Source organism: Lepidochelys olivacea (genome assembly GCF_965140295.1).
Source record: "Lepidochelys olivacea isolate rLepOli2 genome assembly, chromosome: 6".
NCBI classification, from domain to species: Eukaryota; Metazoa; Chordata; order Testudines; family Cheloniidae; genus Lepidochelys; species Lepidochelys olivacea.
In genome coordinates this window covers 27,222,662-27,245,297 of record NC_140416.1, presented here as the reverse complement: position 1 = coordinate 27,245,297, position 22,636 = coordinate 27,222,662, and the positions used below count along the sequence as shown (strand labels likewise).

The 22,636-nt window shown below is 40.7% G+C and overlaps 1 protein-coding gene across 1 annotated transcript in view; it reads right to left on the bottom strand.

Annotated features, from left to right (window-relative positions):
- Positions 1-22,636, bottom strand: part of SOX6 (SRY-box transcription factor 6) — a 294,444-nt gene that overhangs the window by 197,125 nt on the left and 74,683 nt on the right. Inside the window, exon 5 of the mRNA XM_084631143.1 lies at positions 1,895-1,984. Coding sequence (XP_084487269.1) covers positions 1,895-1,984 — 90 coding nt within the window. The remainder of the gene's footprint in view (positions 1-1,894; positions 1,985-22,636) is intronic.

Sequence of the window (22,636 nt, the reverse complement as noted above, 5' to 3'; positions counted from 1 at the left end):
TGTGGGAAGGTATCAGCACTCAGATGGTTTAACTTGCATTTTCACTGCAAAGCGGATGGGTTACCAACCCAAGTGAAAGCCTCTCTTGGGTTTTAGCTTACAGTCCTAGACAAGCCAGCTATGCTGGGATGAAAGCATGACCAAACTCAGGGAGCGTGTGGGTGGACAGAACAGGGTTTGAGGACAATACCTTAATAAGAGCCTGTGTCAACTCTTCAGTGGAAACAGACCTTATAAGAAGTCAAACTTTAAATGTCCCAACCAAAAACTGAATGACACTCGGAAGTACATCAAAAGGCTTTATATGCCGAAAAAACCACCCATGTAAAATAATAAGGAATATGTTATCCATCATTGCCAGAGACCCAGCCTGTTTTAATTCTGATTCACTAATGGCATTCAAGGAGCTTCTATTCAGAGATTTGGGTAGTCGTATTTTGTGCAATTAATGTCCAACACTTTCCATGTTATCAGCAGACAACATGGTTTTAAATAGATTAGCATTTCGAATTACCAGTTTTTGATGCCTTTTGTTTATTGCAGGCAGGCATAGCATATTTTGGTAAAACTGTGTGTCTTATTTCAGTCATCAATACTTTCCTACCTAATACTTTGCAGTGTCATAGCTATACAGGAGAAATCCAATCAGAGGAAACATATAAAACAATTAGGTTTTGACATGGTATCAGCTGACAGAAGTGATTATAAATTATTTATTAAGAAGGCCAACCTTCATCTTGTTTATATCTATAGTAAATGCATCATATTTCAGAACATTTTTTGATGGAAATGCAAAATCACAAGCATCGATTTTCTTCAGATAGTCTTTCTTTTTGTTTTAACATTAGTAAGGACATCATCAGTATGACAAACAAATCCTTGTTCCCATGTATTTATAGTTGTGATTTAATAAGACCATAGCAATCAACAGAAATAAATCTGTTCAATACATGTCATAAATAGTGTAAAATATCTAAGCTCACAGTGGAAAGAAAAGTTCTCTTTCCAATCCAAACAATAATAGCCTGAATTTCCTTCCAAGAGAAAACCCCATGGAAGAACCAAAGGGCAGGGAGAGAAGCACCTTAAGGATCCTGTCACTGAATGCTCTTCAAATTATTTTTTTATTAGCACAGCCTCCCACACTGATTAGATCCCAAGTGCCACAAATTTTTTGGGACCTGCTGGAATCACAGGCTATACACACGGCAAAACTCCAATCAACTTCAGTGGTGACAGAATTTCACCCAGGGTCTCTCTTTCAACTCTAAGGATAATTCAATTGTAAAAAAAAACTAGCATTCTTCAAATTGGACATTTGAAGCACAGGGTTAAAAAAAATAAGCACAGTGTGACATCCCACCACAGTCGATAAGAGTCCCCCACATACTACCTATACAAAAATACATTCTTTGGGAATTACTCCTAACCCACATCCTTTTGCAATGGGATGCTTTTGCCTTTTTCTTTTGGTATCCGGAGATTGAGATATTTAACCGATGTAAGAGAACTAATATGATACATTTAAAGTTTGTAATAAAATTGAAATGAGAGGGAAATATTCTTAACCCTGCTTGTAACTAAGTTTTAAGCATAAAAAAGTCTTTGTTTTTCAAATATACCTGTCGTTCTAAATAAATAGGTTGAGTTGGTTGGAAAGAGTTTCAAAGAAAAACAGATGTTAATTTATTCATTTTATTTCCATTATATACTTGAACGCTAGAGAGAACAGAATAGAACACCTGAACTTTGTATCATTCCATGCCCATAGTCCTATTAAAGTCGGTGGGAGTTTTGAATGTGGATCAATGATTGGTTATGCATTAAATGTAAATTTTCTTCCATTCAGTGACTAAAATATTATGTCAACGTTTAAATATTTAATATATTATACCTTTAATTTCTCCAAGGAGTTCACTTGTATTTAGTCTTTCCATTTTCTCCTTCCAGTCTTTAGAAAGTAGCTTTTCCATGCAAGATGAGTCTATTAAAAAGGAAAATAAATACTTAATACAACTTTATAGATTAGGAAGTGTCTCCTTTAGCTCTTCAAAACCATCCTACCTGATCTGTTTGAACCAGATTTTCAAAGGGCAATGAACTTGAGGCCAAATGGTCTTTCATCTACTTCAACGTAAATCCCGTGTAACTCCATTGAGGTTAACTATAGAGTTACTGTGGATTTACAAGGATCTAAATGAGAGCAGAACTTGGTTCAGAATATATGCATGCCAATTTACAAAGATAGATTGCCACTCCATGTACAAATTTTTATCTTTTGTATTTGAAAATGATTGCGCATTCAAAATATAGTTGAAGATTTAGAGACTGTTTTTGGAAATTTGGCTCACTGTGTTCATCACAAACACATTTTTTTTACTCATGTCAATGCAGAAGTTATTCATATAATGTCTTCATGGAATTCATAAAACAATTCTAGATTTCTGATGTTCACAGAATCAGCATTTTTTCCCGTAAGCTACGCAACAATTAGAAGATTGGCATTTAAATTCTGAAGGTCATATTGCAATCCAAACCTTCAGCTCAGTCCAGCAGGCCTTATTCAGGCAAAACTCTCACTGAAGTTACTGCACTGAAGATGTAGTGAGAATCTGGCCTCAACAAGTCCTCCAGGATCAGACCTTACTTTCGCTGAAAAATTTAACACGGAGCATAACATAATCCTCAGTTAAATCAAAAGCTATTTTTAAGTCCCTTAATAGAACTTACAGAATTTTACCTTCCAAAAATAAATTGTAAAAGGTGATTTTAAGACAGGGAATGGGTAACTCATATGATTGGTGTCACAATCTGGAGTCTTCCTCCTCTAAGAACATCTATTCAAGGTTTATAAATTCTCAGTGAGAGAACTTTATATATAGCTGAATACTTCCTTCTCCCTTTCTTTGTTTATAATGGCAGTGGAATCTCCATTAAACTTTGTGGGATCTATTCTCAACAGTGCGTATGATTAACTTCCATTACAATTACAGGGCCTAGTCCCAAGAAGCACTTGGGCCCCAGTTCAGCAAGGTATTTAAGCATGTACCTAACTTTAAGCATGTAAGTAGTCCCACTGACTTAAATGAAGCTGCTTAAAGTTAGACACTTGTTAAGCGTCTTGATAAATCGGGATCTTAGTACCTCATGGGAGTGCTCAGCACTCTTTGTTCCCACTGAACTCAATGGGAGATGAGTGAAAAGGCACTATCATGATCATCTAGACTGATCTGCCTATTGTATGCCACAGAATTTCCCCCATTCACTCCTGTGATAGACCCATAACCTCTGGCTGAGTTACTGAAGTCCTCAAATCATGCTTTAAAGACTTCAAGTTACAGATCCACCATTTACAACAGTTTACACTAATTTAAACCTGCAAGTAACTTGTGCCCCATGCTGCAGAGGAAAGCAAACGAAAAACAGGGTCTCTGCCAATCTGATGTAGGGGAAAATTCCTTCCCAACCCCAAATATGGTGATCATTTGGACACTGAGCATGTAGGAAGACCCACCAGCCAGACACCTGGTAAAGAATTCTCTATAGTAATCCAGAACCCTTCCCATCTAGTGTCCCATCACTGACCGTTGGGAACATTTTCTAATAGCTACATGCCATTGTAGGCATGATCTAATTTCACAGATCAGCTACATGCCACTGTAGGCAGTCTCATCATATCATCCGCTCCATAAATTTATCAAGCTTAGTCTTGAAGCCAGATACGTCTTTTGCCCCCACTGCTTCCCTTGGAAGGCTGTTCCAGAACTTCACTCCTCTGATGGTTAGAAACCTTCATCTAATTTCAAGTCTAAACTTCCTGATGGCCAGCTTATATCCATTTGTTCTTGTGTCCACATTGGTACTGAGCTTAAATAATTCTTCTCCCTCCGTGGTATTTATCCCTCTATATATTTATAGATAGCAATCATATCTCCTCTCAGCCTTCTTTTGTTTAGGCTAAACAAGCCAAGCTCTTTGAGTCTCCTTTCATAAGACAAGTTTTCCATTCCTCGGATAATCCTAGTAGCCCTTCTCTGTACCTGTTCCGGTTTGAATTCATCCTTCTGAAACATGAGAGACCAGAACTATACACAATATTCCAGATGAGGTCTCACCAGTGCCTTGTATAATGGTACTAACACTTCCCCGTCTCTACTCAAAATATCTCACCTGAGGCATTCTAGGACTGCATTAGCCTGTTTCATAGCAGCACCACATTGATGGCTCATAGTCATCCTGCCATCAACTGATACACCTAGGTCTTTCTCCTCCTCTGTCAATTCCAATTGATACATCCCTAGCTTACAGCAAAAATTCTTGTTATTAATCCCTAAATGCATGACCTTGCCCTTTGCACTATTACATTTCATCCCATTTCTATTACTCAAGTTTACAGGGTCATATAGATCATCTTGTATGATATTCTGGTCTTCCTCTGTACTGGCAATTCCTCCCAACTTTGTGTCAGCCATAAATTTTATTAGCAGACTCCCACTTTCTGTTCCAAGGTGAGTAATAAAAATGTTAAATAAGATTGGTCCCAAGACTGATCCTTGAGGAACTCCACTAGTAACCTCCCTCCAGCCTGACCGTTCACCATTCAGTATGACCCTTTGTAGTCTCCCCTTTAACCAGTTCTTTATCCACCTTTCAATTCTCATATTAATCCCCACCTTCTCCAATTTAACTAATAACTTCTCGTGTGGAACTGTATCAAATGCTTCCCTGAAATCTAGGTAGCTTAGATCTATTGCATTTCCTTTGTGTAAAAAATCAGTTACCTTCTCAATGAAAGAGATCAGGCTGGTCTCGCACAATCTACCTTTTGCAAAACCATGTTGTATTTTATCCCAATTACCATTCATCTCTATGTCCTTGATTACTTTCTCTTTCAAAATTTGTTATTACCTCTCAGTATCAGGCCAATAATCAATATTTTATTAATAGAGGTTGCTTTAGGCATAAACAGTGCTTTACAAACACATAATAAGGTACCAATTAATGACCATATTTACAGTAATGCAATCCCACTGATTTACCAAGAGTTATTTGGGTGTAAATGAAGGCAGAATTCATCTCAAGGTCTCCGCCGTGAATTACTTGCAAATTAAAGGCCAAATCCTGTTTCGCATTACCATGCAGGCAGTCCTGTTGGGAGTACTCACACAAGTAAGAAGAGCAGGATTTGTTGCTACCTTACCCAGTTACAATATAGGGGATAACACTGTGTTCCAACACAAAGGGGATTGTCACAGAGATCAGCATTGGAAGGAATCACAAAAGAAGTGCATTTTATGGAGGGAGTTAAAGGCGGAAAATAAGGTAATCTGTCCAATAACATTTTTTAAGATGCAAAAGTGTTTCATGCGAACATGCATATTAACTTTCCATATGTGAAAAAAGCAGTTTCATGTAAACCAAATTACAACCCTCAAAAGATCAAGGTTTTAATTGCAACACATTTATGCCATGTAAACTTCCTTCAAAAGACAATATAGCTTGTTAATATTTTTGAAATAGTATTTCAGTAGAAAAGTCAATTTATTTACTAATTATCTCTTTCCATAAAAGACACAATTTAAGAAGCTGTAAGTTGCAGCAGACACTGTTAAAATATTTGTTATACAATAAAACAAATTATTCAATTTTAACAATTACAAGCATGTATTACTTTTATGAGTTTTGGCCTAGTAATAGAAGAATCAACAAATAACCATCAATTACCAACAGAACATTATAATCTGTCCTTTTTTGTGATATCATCAGTTTTAAAAGATGTCTGTCTGTTGCTCTCCTGCCAAAATTTCAGTCCTTCATCCATGCAAAAGAAGAGCCTTTTGACTTTATTTTGATGTCTAATGTAGGTTATGAGTGTTAATGACTTTTCACCAGGATGCTTTCTCTCAATCGATACAAAACCACCACCACAACAAAATCTTAGGATGCAACAAATAACAGAATCAAGAGACAATTAAATAATCTTATGAGAGCTGAGAAGAAATTCACCCCTGAAGCAAACACATTTATGAATATATACAAGCATAGAAGCATATTTTTCAAGAATTCCATTGAGTAGGAAGATGAATAAAAGAAGGGTCAGTCTGTATGCCCCCTCTCTTAATATAATCATGTTAATAATTGTAGTTTTCTTTTTCTATATATTTGCAAGGAAGTATTTCTTTAAAAGATATTAGACTGCACAGGTCTGCACAGTATTTCTCAATACTGAACTTCTATCCAAACAGCTCGTAATTATTTGCTATTACATTTTGTTCTTGGGCAGACTCAGAAAGGTTAGGAAAATACAAAGGGTGACTTTTAAGAACTGTGAACATATATTGTAATTACAGCTTCTTCTTTTTTTAATTCCAGAAGGTTTGCAACTGGTGGGGGTCGGTTTGCATAATTCTTAATTAAAATTATCATTATATGTTCACCTATCTCACTGGAGATACCTGAAATTGGACATTCACCTACGTGGAAGGGGTAACAAGCAGCTAACAGTGAAAAATATGTTCCTCCCTGAGCCCTTGTACACATGTGCTCGCGCACACAGCCTGAAAAGGATCTATGGTGAGGAGATGTGTTTTTTCCTTTAATACTGAAAGTCAATTTCCCTCCATACATATAAAATCTTCAAAGTTGCCTTCCTACATAGCAGAAATGTCTTCAATAGTAGTAATCCATTTCCTGGCTTAGTTCATTATAGAAACAGGCCTGAACCAGAACACTGGATTCCAAATTCCACTGACTTTGTGGAAGTCTGGACCCAATTTTGGAGTGCAAAACTATTTGGAGAATAAGTTGAATCAAGGCTCCAACTCTAAAGCACCCCAAAGCCTAGGAATCTGGACATCTGTGAAGTTTAGGGATGTTTCAGTTCGGGACTGTCTATTATAAACTAACCAAGGAAAGTGATTACTCTTGATAAATGTTCACCTTTGGATTTTGAATGTGTGGCATGGGCCCAGCTCGTGTTTATAAACTAAGCATATTTTCTACAGCTTTCACCCCATGCTAACTCACTCATGCCAATAGAGTTACCCAAGATGTAAGTCAGTACAGAATGGGATACAGTAAGTCAGTAGAGCACAGAATTTGACTCCATATATTTTATGTTAAACACCCTAGAGAACTTTTCTTCCCAAGACAACAAGAGCAAATGTGTTACCTATAAATTAGAGTTTGGATTATCTATCAAAATCTGACTTCTTTTAAACTATGATGTTTATTGCATAATCCCCACCCGTCAATATTTCTTTTAGTAATTTTAATTGTTCAATGGGGTAGAAGTACTGCAGGATTCTCCCTCAATGTGGTAACTTGTGATGGTGGATGAGAAAAGATTGTTACAAGATAGACAAGCTGAATAAACAAACGTAAAGCGAGTGCTTGATAGAAGATGAAAAGGATCTCTCCATGAACACAAAGCATTGATGAAAACAATTAACATTTGTCCACTGGCTAATCAATCAGCCATGGAATGGATGGAATCCAGCACTCTGTTGCAAGATTGGTGATGAAGAACGGGTGCTAACTATCACAGCCAAGCTCTGAAGTTCTTCTGACTAAATGAAAGTCATCTTCTCCCTGTCAAGAATAACTTTTGCATTCTCTCTCTTTCTATTTTATTCCAGTCTCACAACCTTGAACAAGCAAGCAACCAAGACTATATCTTGCATGAATACTGTATGACCTTACAATGGCCTGTGTCCATCCACATAGTTTCAGATTGTTTTTAATTTACTGAAGTAGCCTCTCATTACCTTCTTTGAAATACAGATATGAAGAAGGCATTCATACCATGTGTGTTTTTGTTTTTTACGGTAAAGTCGTACATAAAAGAAAGCCTAAATGTGAGAGTGCAGCAGCAAAACTTCAAAGCCCTGACTGTCAGACATTATTATTTCAAATCAGCTTTGACTTTTTGAGACTTAATAAAACACTGTAGTATACAGTGGCATATTTACAACACCCATATCAATGATCAACTGAACTGTCTTACTCTTGCTACCTTGCAGTGCCTTGTTTTCTTTCATAATAAGCTTCTTTCAAAGCATGTTGTAACAATACTGTGAGCTGATAATTATTACTGATATGAGTTCTAAAACATGACTTGTTTGCATACAATTCTTTTTGAATATATACATTATATTGTGACAGAAGACAAAAGCACATTGATTTATTAATAATGATTGCAAATGCACTATAAATTCATAAACAATGAATGGAAATGTATACAGAAATGTAATTCAATCAAAGGTACATGTGACATATTTTTCTAAGTGCATCTAAAATATATTAGAACTCCAGGGAGTGTTGGAAAAGCCTGGGGGGAAATATCAGACCATACATAGTACAAGAGCAAATATTTCAAAGGATGATATAACCCGCAGTAGATTGACGAACTTCCCACCAGTGTTACAGAAAAAGGGTGCTGTACAATTAAGAGCATGACAATTCCCATCCTTATGTTCAGGAGGTATGCTTTATAGGAATGTTACAATGCACATTATAATGCAATGAGATTTCACTGAACATAATAAGTATTCATTATGTTTTAGCAGGCTCTGGGAACGTCCCAAAATGTGAAACTTTTTCCATCTTCACTGTGGAGCACATAGTCCCTAAGCCATTGCTATTATACGTATTCATTGGTTTCCAATTCCACAACAAGAGATGACAGTATTGATTGGATCAGGCTAAGTCAAATGAGTTTGGAGGCCTCAGACAAGTCAAGGTTACAGGAGAGAAACAGTGTACAGGAAATTATCCCATTTGATATATTTGTTTAAGGAAAAAGTCTTTTTTTCCAAAATCCAAACTACTGGTAAACAGCAGTAATAGTGGCTCCCTCTTCTCCTGTTCCTTAACTTCACTTTGACTATGTCTATACTTAAACTGCTAGAACAGCACAGCTGCAGCATGGTGGCCCTTGGGTGTAAACACTCACGACAGCACTAGGAGGAGTTCTCCTGTCACTATAATTAATCCACTTTCCCAAGAGGCAGTAGCTAGGCCCACAAAAGAATTCTCCCATTGATTCAGGGCTGTCTGCAGCTGGGGTCAGGTCGGCGTCGCCACATCACTCATGGGTGTGAACGTTTCATACCCCTGAAAAAGGTAGCTGGGTCAACCTTGCTATTTAGTGTGGACCTGGCCTGAGAACATCTTGATTTTGTATGTGAGAACAGGATTTCCCTAGTTCCATGACGATCTACTCAGGGTTTGACACCAAAACAACAACAACAATAAAAACAAAAACAACCTATTATCCATCTGAAACTGAAGGGTTTGCTTTGGTATTTCACATAAAGGAGAAAAATCTAATTAGAAAAAGCAATTCAGAAAATACAAGAATTTTTCAGTAAAATGCAAGATTTCGTTTTAAAAAAATCATTCAGATGTTGATCTAGTTAGTGTATATTGGGTGCTACTGACTTTTATACTACCAATGGCATTATTAGATTCAGCTAAAGAAATCTGTTATTTAGAAAGTGAAGTACATTTTACTATCTAGTGATCGGACTTAATTTGTGTGTGCAGCCTGGTAGCACCTTTCACTAATTGATCCATCTTCAGGTGTACAAGAACAGCTTGATTACATGCCTTTTGTGAATTCTTTGCCCTCTAGATTTCCTTGAGATAAAGAACCACTTAGCATAGCTCTATACCATTAAAATCATAGTCTTCATTCTTGGTAATATGTATTTAATGTTAAAATTAAATGCAAACTGTAACATTTCAGTGTTCAGTAAGATGAATTTCATTCACTTTGAAAGAATTAGCTTTTATAATCTGACACCAATTCAAACTGAAATGAAGAACTTCATATTTACAGTCATGACTTGATAAATAAAAAATATAATTTAAGCATAACTAACAAACGTAAGTGCTGGATGATGCTCTCTATTTTTTTTTAATGCAAGGGTATAAAGTTTGTGTAATGTTACTAAAATAGATTCTTTGATGCCATATTACTCATTTTCTTCTTTCATATACAAATTACCCTTTTCATTTTCAATAAACTTTAACTAAAAGAAAAAAGGAGGGCAACAATACAGAATTAATCAAAAGTCAGCCTGAAGGCTCAACATAGTCACAATATAGTGCTACTGCCTCCGCTTCATAAGTAGCTTGGTTTCAATCTTCCTGTCACCAGTAAGTTAGGTCAAGTGAATCTCATCTCATCCTCCTCAATTTCCATATTTCCATTCTAGAGTAATTAATTTTCATGGTATAACAGAAAATTTAAAAATAAGACATTTGAGATATGTTGTTAGCCAACGCACTAACTTCTTTGACTATCGTTTCAAGATTTTGTTGATTTACTATCCCCTCAACAGCCAATTTGACGGCGAATGCCACTACGACCAGCCATGTATGCATAAATAAGATAGTAATTGGAAAGAATATGACTTAAGAACTAGAAAAATTAACAAAAGAGAAAAGGTATACCTACTACAGATGGTTATTATTTCATCCCTAAGCTCTATACCTCACTCTGCCACTGATCTGCTATGTCACCCTTGCCAGCTCACTTCATCTTCCTGCGCATCAACTTTCCTTCCTACCCTTTTGTTTCTCCTGACTATTTATACTCTCACCTCTCAGGGGCTGACACTACATCTCATTATACCTATGTCTACACTTGGAGCTGGGAGTGTGATTCCCAGCATGCGGAGACATACTCATTCTAGCTCTGCTTGAGCAAGTGTGCTAAAAAATAGCAGCATACCTCGGGTAGCCTGGGTGGCAGCTAGGGCTACTTGCCCCAAGTACATACCCACCTGGACCCCCTGGGCACTTAATCAGGCAGCTAGCCCATGCCGCTGACCATGCTACCCCGTGATGCTATTTTTAGCGTACTTGCCCTAGCAGAGCTAGCCTGGTATGGCTATGTGAGTTAGGAATCACACTGCTCAACTCAAATATAGATGTAGCCTGTGTGTTTGTAGACTGTTTAATACAATGAGGCCCCAATCTTGGATGGGATTTGTAGGTATTACTGTAATACAAACAGCAACAATTGATGCCTAATGTAAACAAATATTTGTAAACTCAATGATAATGGAACAGTAGTTCCTAGTAGAAATTCTTGCCTAATAGCAATAATGTAAATCCAACAACTGACTACCTCAAAAGCGGTTTTCTTTAGGACAGGGACCAAATGAATCTGCCAACTACTACATATTTTTTCATGGTGACAAGATTTCCACAAATGATAAGATTAGAACTGAGACAAGGTGGGCGAGGTAATATCTTTTATTGGACCAACTTTTTCTGGTGAGAGAGACAAGCTTTCAAGCTTCACAGAGCTCTTCTTCAGGTCTGGCAGGGAAGAGAGCTCTGTGTAGTTCAAAAGCTCGTCCCTTCCACCAACAGAAGTTGGTTCAATAAAAGATATTACCTCACCCACCTTGTTTCTCTCATATCCTGGGTCCAACATGGCTACAAACTACACTGCAAACAAAATTAGAACTGTAAGAGTGTGGAGTGCTCTCTTAAATGGAATTAAAACTCTCCAAGCACACTAAAAATAATTAGGCCTAAAATGTGCTGGTTTTACCCTGAACTCTCACACACTCCCAGACTTGTCCAGCTCTCACATGAAACTATGTGCTTTCGAAATGCAAACACTGGTGTACAAATACTGGTAGTTTCCAGGCTTGCTTTCTAAAATGAGCCTAATGGAAAAACAGCAGCAGGTTTGCAGAATGTACCAATCCAGCCTAGAATGGCTTGTTTCAATAGAGTTCAAATCTCTGGTGAAATGTTTGATGCAAACCCCTACATACAAAGAAAACTGTACATTGCTTGTACCATCCATCCCCATCTAAAGACTAGCTTAAGATACAATTCTGACCTTCATTTTTTTATTTATTAAAAAGCAAAACCTTTAACCCTGCAAATGTTTTTGTTTTCCTAAAATAACTCATACAATGCTATATTCCACACTATTTTTAGAAAAGCAACAAGAGAAAGCATGCTTTTCCCATACAGCAGGGCACTGATATAAACATCAACACAGATGCTCTGTGAGAGAAAGCTGGACTTCTCAGGCACTTGATCATTAAGGAATGCACCAACTGGTTTAGATAATCTCGTGCCAGCTCAGTTCTGCTCCACACTCCCCTCTGGGAGTGGCCAATCTTGCCCTACTCCTAATCTTTCATTTTACTCACTTGTCCATCCTTTCCCCTTCTTCTCCCCCCCCCCCCCCCCGCCCCCCAGTTTTTTTCTTTTTCCAGAACAGAGGGGAAAATGCATTGTGCACCAAGCAATGCAAGGCTAGAATCACTTCCCCAAACAGAGCAAAACTTTTAGACAATTAACCCTCCCCTCTTCTTTCAGATAAATTACTAAGTATAAAATGCAATCTGTTTCCTTTGTTTAGTCAATATGAACAATTTGTAAATGACTCAAGGATAAAATTCAGAAAATGTTGTGCTAAATTAGAACCATTATAAACATGCTAATGACTGCTCAACTAAAACATGCTGGATCAGTGTGAAGTAATATATTTAGTTCCTGTGAAATCCAGTTGTATTGCCTCAGAACTATTTGGTCATTAAATTGTATATGATTACTCCAGGAAAATGTTAATTCCATGAACACTGCACTAGATGATACACTGTGTATGTCAAAGGGAGCTTTCTGAAATGTCAGTGCAAGTGCTTAGATGCAATGTTTTGGCACATTAGTAGAAGAAAACTATATTTTAAGCCTGTCAAAATTACATATACATTTCATTCTTCTACTTTAAGTTTCCTTTCCATTATGGAGTGTACTTTTCTGTTAGATAGGCTTTATTCACTGAAATGTGTATTACTGCTTTATTAGTATTACAATGATGGCACACAGTACATTTTGTGTAATCACCTTTTTCCCAAGTGGATGTACCTCTCAGTTGCTTCCCAAAGGAACATGTTATGTTAGTAAAAGACAGTCTGAGACTTTATACAATGGCAATCAGAGATACTTACGAAAAGGGAGTACAATTTACTTGCAATTCTTGAGCAGATGATTACATAAACTGACACTTTAAAGGAGTATTGTGTGCCTATTTTTCTCTCTCCTACCATATTCCTTATTAGCTAAAGTAAATCAATCAATAGGATTTGTAGTACCTTTTATTCCAGGGGGCGGAGGGTGTCTCTTTTGCTAGTAGGTGGGTATCTAAGGATTCAGGTGTGGGCAAAGCTTGGTCTTCTTTCATTCCCTTGACTCCAAACCCTTTCCTTGCAGACCTCAGCTATAAGACTAATGTTTTACTCAAACTAGAAAGGCAGAATATACTAAGGCAATTTCTCTACTGGTGTAAATTGGAGCAGCTACAGTGAAATCAATGGAACTGCACCAATTAACAGCACAAGAGGATCTGACCTACTGTTTCCCCTAATGAACTGAGATGCTGACAAGTACAGCTATTGTGAAATTAGAGAAAACAGATGTATTTGGCCATATAGTTTGCCACACTGCCAGTGAAGCATTGTTGGGAATTTGTTTCAGCCTAGCCTTAGATGACTCAAGCAATGGGGCTTCTACAAATTCCTTTGACTATTCTATTCCACTCGTGAATAAGAATCATTGTCAAAATTTCTCCTGATATTCGGCCTCTCTTTTAATTTCTTTCCATCACTCCGTGTTATACCTTTGCCACTCTAAACAATTCACTTCCATCTGTGGTGTCTACACAGTTCAAAAACTTAGAAGGGGTTAGGACATACCACCCCATCCCATTTTCACCTCAACAAGCAATACAGATTTAACTCTTTTAATCTTTCTTCATGAAACAAGACTTGTATCACATGATCTACAGAGATGCAGTGCCTTTGTACTACACCTGAACTTCACCGGCATAGGGAGAAGTAGCTTCAGAATGCCTCTCTCAGCCTACACTCTGCTTCATCGTGTACTCAGCCAGCACTGTCAGTGAAAAACATCATATTAGAGAAATTGGGTCAGATTCTCTGCTCCGTTAAACTTAGTTTAACAAGCCAGTGGAGGATTCCCTCTGAACTGGGGAATTCCTTGGTGGTATAAGGCTGGCTCCTATGCCATCCATTCCCTGGGGGTGCATGGCCAGGGCAAAGGGGCTGTCATAAATATAAAGGGAAGGGTAAACCCCTTTGAAATCCCTCCTGGCCAGGGGAAAGCTCCTCTCACCTGTAAAGGGTTAAGAAGCTAAAGGTAACCTCGCTGGCACCTGACCAAAATGACCAATGAGGAGACAAGATACTTTCAAAAGCTGGGAGGAGGGAGAGAAACAAAGGGTCTGTCTGTAGTCGTCTTGGCCGGGGACAGAACAGGAATGGAGTCTTAGAACTTTTAGTAAGTAATCTAGCTAGGTATGTGTTAGATTATGATTTCTTTAAATGGCTGAGAAAAGAATTGTGCTGAATAGAATAACTATTTCTGTCTGTGTATCTTTTTTGTAACTTAAGGTTTTGCCTAGAGGGGTTCTCTATGTTTTTGAATCTAATTACCCTGTAAGATATATACCATCCTGATTTTACCGGGGGAATTTCTTTATTTCTATTTACTTCTATTTTTTATTAAAAGTCTTCTTGTAAAACACTGAATGCTTTTTCATTGTTCTCAGATCCAAGGGTTTGGGTTTGTGGTCACCTATGCAAATTGGTGAGGCTTTTTATCCAACATTTCCCAGGAAAGGGGGGGTGCAAGTGTTGGGAGGATTGTTCATTGTTCTTAAGATCCAAGGGTCTGGGTCTGTAGTCACCTAGACAAATTGGTGAGGCTTTTTACCAAACCTTGTCCAGGAAGTGGGGTGCAAGGTTTTGGGAAGTATTTTGGGGGGAAGGACGCGTCCAAACAGCTCTTCCCCAGTAACCAGTATTAGTTTGGTGGTGGTAGCGGCCATTCCAAGGATAACGGGGGTAATATTTTGTACCTTGGGGAAGTTTTGACCTAAGCTGGTAAAGATAAGCTTAGGAGGTTTTTCATGCAGGTCCCCACATCTGTACCCTAGAGTTCAGAGTGGGGGAGGAACCTTGACATGGTGGCACAGTGGTGGGATTAACCTGAAATCATTTTGAGATCCAGTTGAGATTTTTTGAACTAGAAATACAGATTTTAAAAAGGAATTTTTAGGAAGTCCAGAAAGCAGCTTTGAAACTGAAAGCAGCTTGGTTTCTCTCTGCTTTGTGGCCAAGCAGAGACAAAAGGGGATTATCTTGTGAATTGCAGGTTTTCTTGCCTGGAGGCAGGGTACTTAACTCCTGCAGGGAAATTCACAGTCTTCCAACCCAGAGGTTTTTTTTTTTTCTTTTCTTCCTAAAAGAAGAAAATGGGGTGTGTGCTCTACCCATTTGCCTGGAGACAAAAGTGGCAGGGGTTTTTTTTAGGATTTTGATTTTTTTTTTGTTTGTTTTACAAGGAGCACAGGTTTGAAAAGAAATTTTTTTTTTCTTTGGGCTGGGTAAGCAGTTTTCCAAGTAGTTGGAGGTTTTTTGCTTTAATTTGGGCCCAGAGCAGAGACAAGGGAATTGTCTTTTTCTGTAGGCTGACAATCACTATCAGAGAATAGGTATTCTATTCCAGCACAGCAAAATTTTACAGCCAAGTTTTGTTTGTTTATTTCTAAACCTCGGGTGTAAAGTTAGTTAAAAACAGAGAGGTTAGAATGGCCAAATCCTCAGCTCGACTACAGCTGGAATTAGCCAAATTTCAGGCTGAGGAAAAACAAAGGGAACATGAAAGACAGATAGAACTCATGCGGCTGAAGGAGGAGGAGAAGGAAAAAGAGAGGAAGCATGTGGAGGAGATGGAGAGGATAAAGGCCCAGCAGAATATACCAACAAACCCTAGCAATCCTTCTCCAGGTACCACTTCCCATCCCAGAAAGTTCCCCACCTACAAGGCAGGTGATGACACTGAGGCCTTCTTAGAAAACTTCGAAAGGGCCTGCCTTGGGTACAACATCTCTACTGACCAATACATGGTAGAGCTGAGGCCGCAGCTCAGTGGACCCTTAGCTGAGGTGGCAGCTGAAATGCCTAAAGAACACATGAACAAGTATGAACTGTTTAAATCCAAGGCGAGAGTCAGAATGGGGATAACACCCGAGCAGTCTCGTCGGAGGTTCAGAGCCCTAAGGTGGAAACCAGACATGTCATTTACCCGACATGCCTACCACATTGTAAAACATTGGGATGCCTGGATATCAGGAGCAAGTGTTGAATCTCCAGTAAATTTGCCCTTCCTAATGCAAATGGAACAATTCTTAGAGGGTGTTCCTGAGGAAATAGAAAGATACATCCTAGATGGGAAACCCAAAACTGTAATTGAGGCAGGAGAGATTGGAGCCAGATGGGTGGAGGTGGCAGAGAAGAAGAAAACTGGTCGCAGTTGGAGCGGAGACCAGAAGGGACCACCCCAGACCACACCCTATTACCGGGGGCCGCCCAAAGCCCCACCTACCTCCCAAAGAACCCTCCAGACCCCTTATCGTCCCACCACCCCGTTCTCCAGCAACCCTTCTCGCCCCAGTGACCCGTCAGCTGGACGATGTTTTAAGTGTAACGAGCTGGGGCATGTAAAGGCCAACTGCCCCAAGAACCCCAACAGATTACAGTTCATTGCACCGGAATCACACCAGAGGTCCACAGGCCCAGATACCTCCCAGATACCCTTGGAGCGGAGGGAAACTGTGAGTGTGGGTGGGAAGAAGGTCACCGCGTGGAGGGACACCGGAGCTCAAGTGTCAGCTATCCATGCTTCCTTAGTGGACCCCAATTTAATCAACCCAGAGATCCAAGTGACGATTCAACCCTTCAAGTCCAACTCTTTCAATTTGCCTACAGCCAAGTTGCCTGTCCAGTACAAGGGCTGGTCAGGAATGTGGACTTTTGCAGTCTATGATGATTATCCCATCTCCATGCTGTTGGGGGAAGACTTGGCCAATCATGTGAAGCAGGCCAAGAGGGTGGGAATGGTCACCCGCAACCAGGCTAAACAAGCCGTGAGGCCTAGCTCTGTTCCGGAAACTTCTATCAGGACCCAGTCAGAGGTGATGGACCTGGACCCCAGGCCAATGTCTGCAACAGCAGTAGTGGATCCAGTCCCAGAGACCCAGACGGAACCAGTCCCAGAACCGGAACCAGCCAAACAACCAACACCAGACCCCGTGCCAGCACTGAATCCAGTACTTGCAACCTCAACACCAGAGGGCCCCACCGAACCTGAACTGGCAGCAGCCGATAACCCTACACAAGAGGCTCAGCCGGAGCCTGAATCCCAACATAGTGCACCAGCGGAGAGCGGTTCACAGTCAACAGAAACAGCTCCATCCCCTATATCGCTTCCAGAGGGACCAAGCCTATGTCCCCAATCCAATGAGGAACTGATGTCTCCAGCATCAAGGGAACAGTTCCAGACCGAACAGGAAGCAGATGAAAGCCTCCAGAGAGCTTGGACGGCGGCACGGAGCAACCCACCGCCTCTCAGCTCTTCTAATCGATCCAGGTTTGTTGTAGAAAGAGGACTTTTATACAAGGAAACTCTTTCTGGGGGACACCAGGAAGACTGGCATCCTCAGAGACAGTTGGTAGTTCCAACTAAATACCGGGCCAAGCTCTTGAGCTTAGCCCATGATCACCCTAGTGGCCATGCTGGGGTGAACAGGACCAAAGACCGTTTGGGGGGGTCATTCCACTGGGAGGGAATGGGCAAGGATGTTTCTACCTATGTCCAGTCTTGTGAGGTGTGCCAAAGAGTGGGAAAACCCCAAGACCAGGTCAAAGCTCCTCTCCAGCCACTCCCCATCATTGAAGTTCCATTTCAGCGAGTAGCTGTGGATATTCTGGGTCCCTTTCCGAAAAAGACACCCAGAGGAAAGCAGTACATACTGACTTTCATGGATTTTGCCACCCGATGGCCGGAAGCAGTAGCTCTAAGCAACACCAGGGCTAAAAGTGTGTGCCAGGCACTAGCAGACATTTTTGCCAGGGTAGGTTGGCCCTCCGACATCCTCACAGATGCAGGGACTAATTTCCTGGCAGGAACTATGAAAAACCTTTGGGAAGCTCATGGGGTAAATCACTTGGTTGCCACTCCTTACCATCATCAAACAAATGGCATGGTGGAGAAGTTTAATGGAACTTTGGGGGCCATGATACGTAAATTCGTAAATGAGCACTCCAATGATTGGGACCTAGTATTGCAGCAGTTGCTCTTTGCCTACAGAGCTGTACCACATCCCAGTTTAGGGTTTTCCCCATTTGAACTTGTATATGGCCGTGAGGTTAAGGGGCCATTGCAGTTGGTGAAGCAGCAATGGGAGGGATTTACACCTTCTCCAGGAACTAACATTCTGGACTTTGTAACCAACCTACAAACCACCCTCCGAACCTCTTTAGCCCTTGCTAGAGAAAACTTACAGGATGCTCAAAAAGAGCAAAAAGCCTGGTATGATAAACATGCCAGAGAGCGTTCCTTCAAAGTAGGAGACCAGGTCATGGTCTTAAAGGTGCTCCAGGCCCATAAAATGGAAGCATCGTGGGAAGGGCCATTCGTGGTCCAGGAGCGCCTGGGAGCTGTTAATTATCTCATAGCATTCCCCACCTCCAACCGAAAGCCTAAGGTGTATCATATTAATTCTCTAAAGCCCTTTTATTCCAGAGAATTAAAGGTTTGTCAGTTTACAGCCCAGGGAGGAGACGACGCTGAGTGGCCTGAAGGTGTCTACTACGAAGGGAAATGTGCTGGTGGTGTGGAAGAGGTGAACCTCTCCATGACCCTTGGGCGTATGCAGCGACAGCAGATCCAGGAGCTGTGCACTAGCTACGCGCCAACGTTCTCAGCCACCCCAGGACTGACTGAACGGGCATACCACTCCATTGACACAGGTAATGCTCACCCAATTAGGGTCCAACCTTACCGGGTGTCTCCTCAAGCTAAAACTGCTATAGAACGGGAGATCCAGGATATGTTACAGATGGGTGTAATCCGCCCCTCTGAAAGTGCATGGGCATCTCCAGTGGTTCTAGTTCCCAAACCAGATGGGGAAATACGTTTTTGCGTGGACTACCGTAAGCTAAATGCTGTAACTCGCCCAGACAACTATCCCATGCCACGCACAGATGAACTATTAGAGAAACTGGGAAGGGCCCAGTTCATCTCTACCTTGGACTTAACCAAGGGGTACTGGCAGGTACCGCTAGATGAATCTGCCAAGGAAAGGTCAGCCTTCATCACACATCTCGGGCTGTATGAATTTAATGTACTCCCTTTCGGGCTGCGAAATGCACCCGCCACTTTCCAAAGACTTGTAGATGGTCTCCTAGCGGGATTAGGAGAATATGCAGTCGCCTACCTTGACGATGTGGCCATATTTTCGGATTCCTGGGCAGACCACCTGGAACATCTACAAAAAGTCCTTGAGCGCATAAGGGAGGCAGGACTAACTGTTAAGGCTAAGAAGTGTCAAATAGGCCTAAACAGAGTGACTTACCTTGGACACCAGGTGGGTCAAGGAACTATCAGCCCCCTACAGGCCAAAGTGGATGCTATCCAAAAGTGGCCTGTCCCAAAGTCAAAGAAACAGGTTCAATCCTTCTTAGGCTTGGCCGGTTATTACAGACGATTTGTACCGCACTACAGCCAAATCGCTGCCCCACTGACAGACCTAACCAAAAAGACACAGCCAAATGCTGTTCAGTGGACCGGAAAGTGTCAGAAGGCCTTTAACAAGCTTAAAGCGACACTCATGTCTGACCCTGTACTAAGGGCCCCAGACTTTGACAAACCGTTCCTAGTAACCACAGATGCATCCGAGCGTGGTGTGGGAGCAGTTTTAATGCAGAAAGGACCTGATCAAGAATTCCACCCTGTAGTGTTTCTCAGCAAAAAACTGTCTGAGAGGGAAAGCAACTGGTCAGTCACTGAAAAAGAATGTTATGCCATTGTCTACGCTCTGGAAAAGCTACGCCCATATGTTTGGGGACGGCGTTTCCACCTGCAAACCGACCATGCTGCACTAAAGTGGCTTCACACCGTCAAAGAAACTAACAGAAAACTTCTTCGGTGGAGTTTAGCTCTCCAAGATTTTGATTTCGACATCCAACACATCTCAGGAGCTTCTAATAAAGTAGCTGATGCACTCTCCCGTGAAAGTTTCCCAGAATCAACTGGTTAAAATCGTCCTTGAGATGTGGAAAATATTGTTAGTCTTTATGTACTTGGTAGTATATTTAGAGATGCATGTGTCTTATTAACTCTGTTTTCCTAGAGCTCCAGGAAGAAATCCCAGCCAGTGTTTCACCCTAGCTGAGATTTGGGGGGCGTGTCATAAATATAAAGGGAAGGGTAAACCCCTTTGAAATCCCTCCTGGCCAGGGGAAAGCTCCTCTCACCTGTAAAGGGTTAAGAAGCTAAAGGTAACCTCGCTGGCACCTGACCAAAATGACCAATGAGGAGACAAGATACTTTCAAAAGCTGGGAGGAGGGAGAGAAACAAAGGGTCTGTCTGTAGTCGTCTTGGCCGGGGACAGAACAGGAATGGAGTCTTAGAACTTTTAGTAAGTAATCTAGCTAGGTATGTGTTAGATTATGATTTCTTTAAATGGCTGAGAAAAGAATTGTGCTGAATAGAATAACTATTTCTGTCTGTGTATCTTTTTTGTAACTTAAGGTTTTGCCTAGAGGGGTTCTCTATGTTTTTGAATCTAATTACCCTGTAAGATATATACCATCCTGATTTTACCGGGGGAATTTCTTTATTTCTATTTACTTCTATTTTTTATTAAAAGTCTTCTTGTAAAACACTGAATGCTTTTTCATTGTTCTCAGATCCAAGGGTTTGGGTTTGTGGTCACCTATGCAAATTGGTGAGGCTTTTTATCCAACATTTCCCAGGAAAGGGGGGGTGCAAGTGTTGGGAGGATTGTTCATTGTTCTTAAGATCCAAGGGTCTGGGTCTGTAGTCACCTAGACAAATTGGTGAGGCTTTTTACCAAACCTTGTCCAGGAAGTGGGGTGCAAGGTTTTGGGAAGTATTTTGGGGGGAAGGACGCGTCCAAACAGCTCTTCCCCAGTAACCAGTATTAGTTTGGTGGTGGTAGCGGCCATTCCAAGGATAACGGGGGTAATATTTTGTACCTTGGGGAAGTTTTGACCTAAGCTGGTAAAGATAAGCTTAGGAGGTTTTTCATGCAGGTCCCCACATCTGTACCCTAGAGTTCAGAGTGGGGGAGGAACCTTGACAGGGGCATAGTTGGAGTATCCCTGAACTACGCTGATCTCTAGCTTCAGGAATTGCCCCTACAGACTACTGGTAGCTAGTATAAAATATAGTAGACAGGGACAACACCCTGTGGCCATGGGATTGGGAAAATATAAAGTTGGCTTTAGCCAACCTTTCTCTCTCCATCCTGACCTTGCACCAAGTACAGTTCAGCCAGTCCAGAGACTCTGGGCCATAAAATCTTTAGCACTTTTTATGGTGATGTCATGAAAAAGTATTAAAACTGCCACATAATATTTATTAACTTTGATTTAAATAGTCTCATTATTTTGTTTTACATCAAGCAACAACCACCCTACTTCCTCTTCCATTTCTTAAGCTTTATTATTATTATTATTATTATTATTATTCAGTTAAATTTTGTGTCAGTGGATGATACTAGAGTGATAACACTGTAAATGAAGTACTCTACTCATAGAACGCTAGCTACTCCATGCTGTCTCAACCCTGTTCTCGAAAGATCCCTCATACCTTCCTTCCTAGTCTTTTTTCCAATTCAAATCCTTGCCTTTTCTATTCCAAGTACCAACCAGGATGATAATTAGTGTTAATTATGTGGTGATATTGTAAAGTGGACACTGGCTTATGAGGAAATATATCACTGTTACCAGATAATTTCACAAAGGCCACCAAACTGATGGAGATGGTAATAACTGTGTGGGATACATTAACTAATGTATCTACATTAATGTAGATTAATGTATCTACATCTACATTATCTACTGTGTGGGATACATTAACTAATGTATCTGTAACTAGAGCAGAGGTGGGAAAACTATGGCCCGCGGGCCACTTCCGGCCCGCGGAACCGTCCTGCCCAGCCTTTGAGCTCCCGGCCAGGGAGGCTAGCCCCTGGCCCCTCCCCCATTGTCCACCCTCCCCCCACAGCCTCAGCTCACAGGGGGCAGGAAGTGGAAGGGGTCCAGGCTGTTTGGGGAGGCACAGCCTTCTCTACCCAGCCCTCCATACAGTTTCGGAACCCCGACCTGCCTCTCAGGCCAAAAAGTTTGCCCACCCCTGATCTAGAAGGCCATAAATTCAATTTTCTAATATCTGGTATAATATTTTATATCCACGTATCAGTCACACTGCCTTTTACTCTTTTCAGTAGAAATTTTGTAAAACTGAAACAAAAAAGTTATGGGTAGCATAGGTGCTGGAACTGGGGTACAGGGGGTGCTTCAGCACCCCCTGGGTTGAAGGGGTTTCCATTATATATGGGTTTACAGTTTGGTTCAATGGCTCTCAGCACCCCCATGATAAAAATTCTTCCAGCACCCCTGATGGGCAGGTTTGGGGAAAGAAAAAAGTAATGGATGTTAAAGACAGAGGGAAAAAAATCTATGTGGCACAATGATGTTCTTTCTTGCC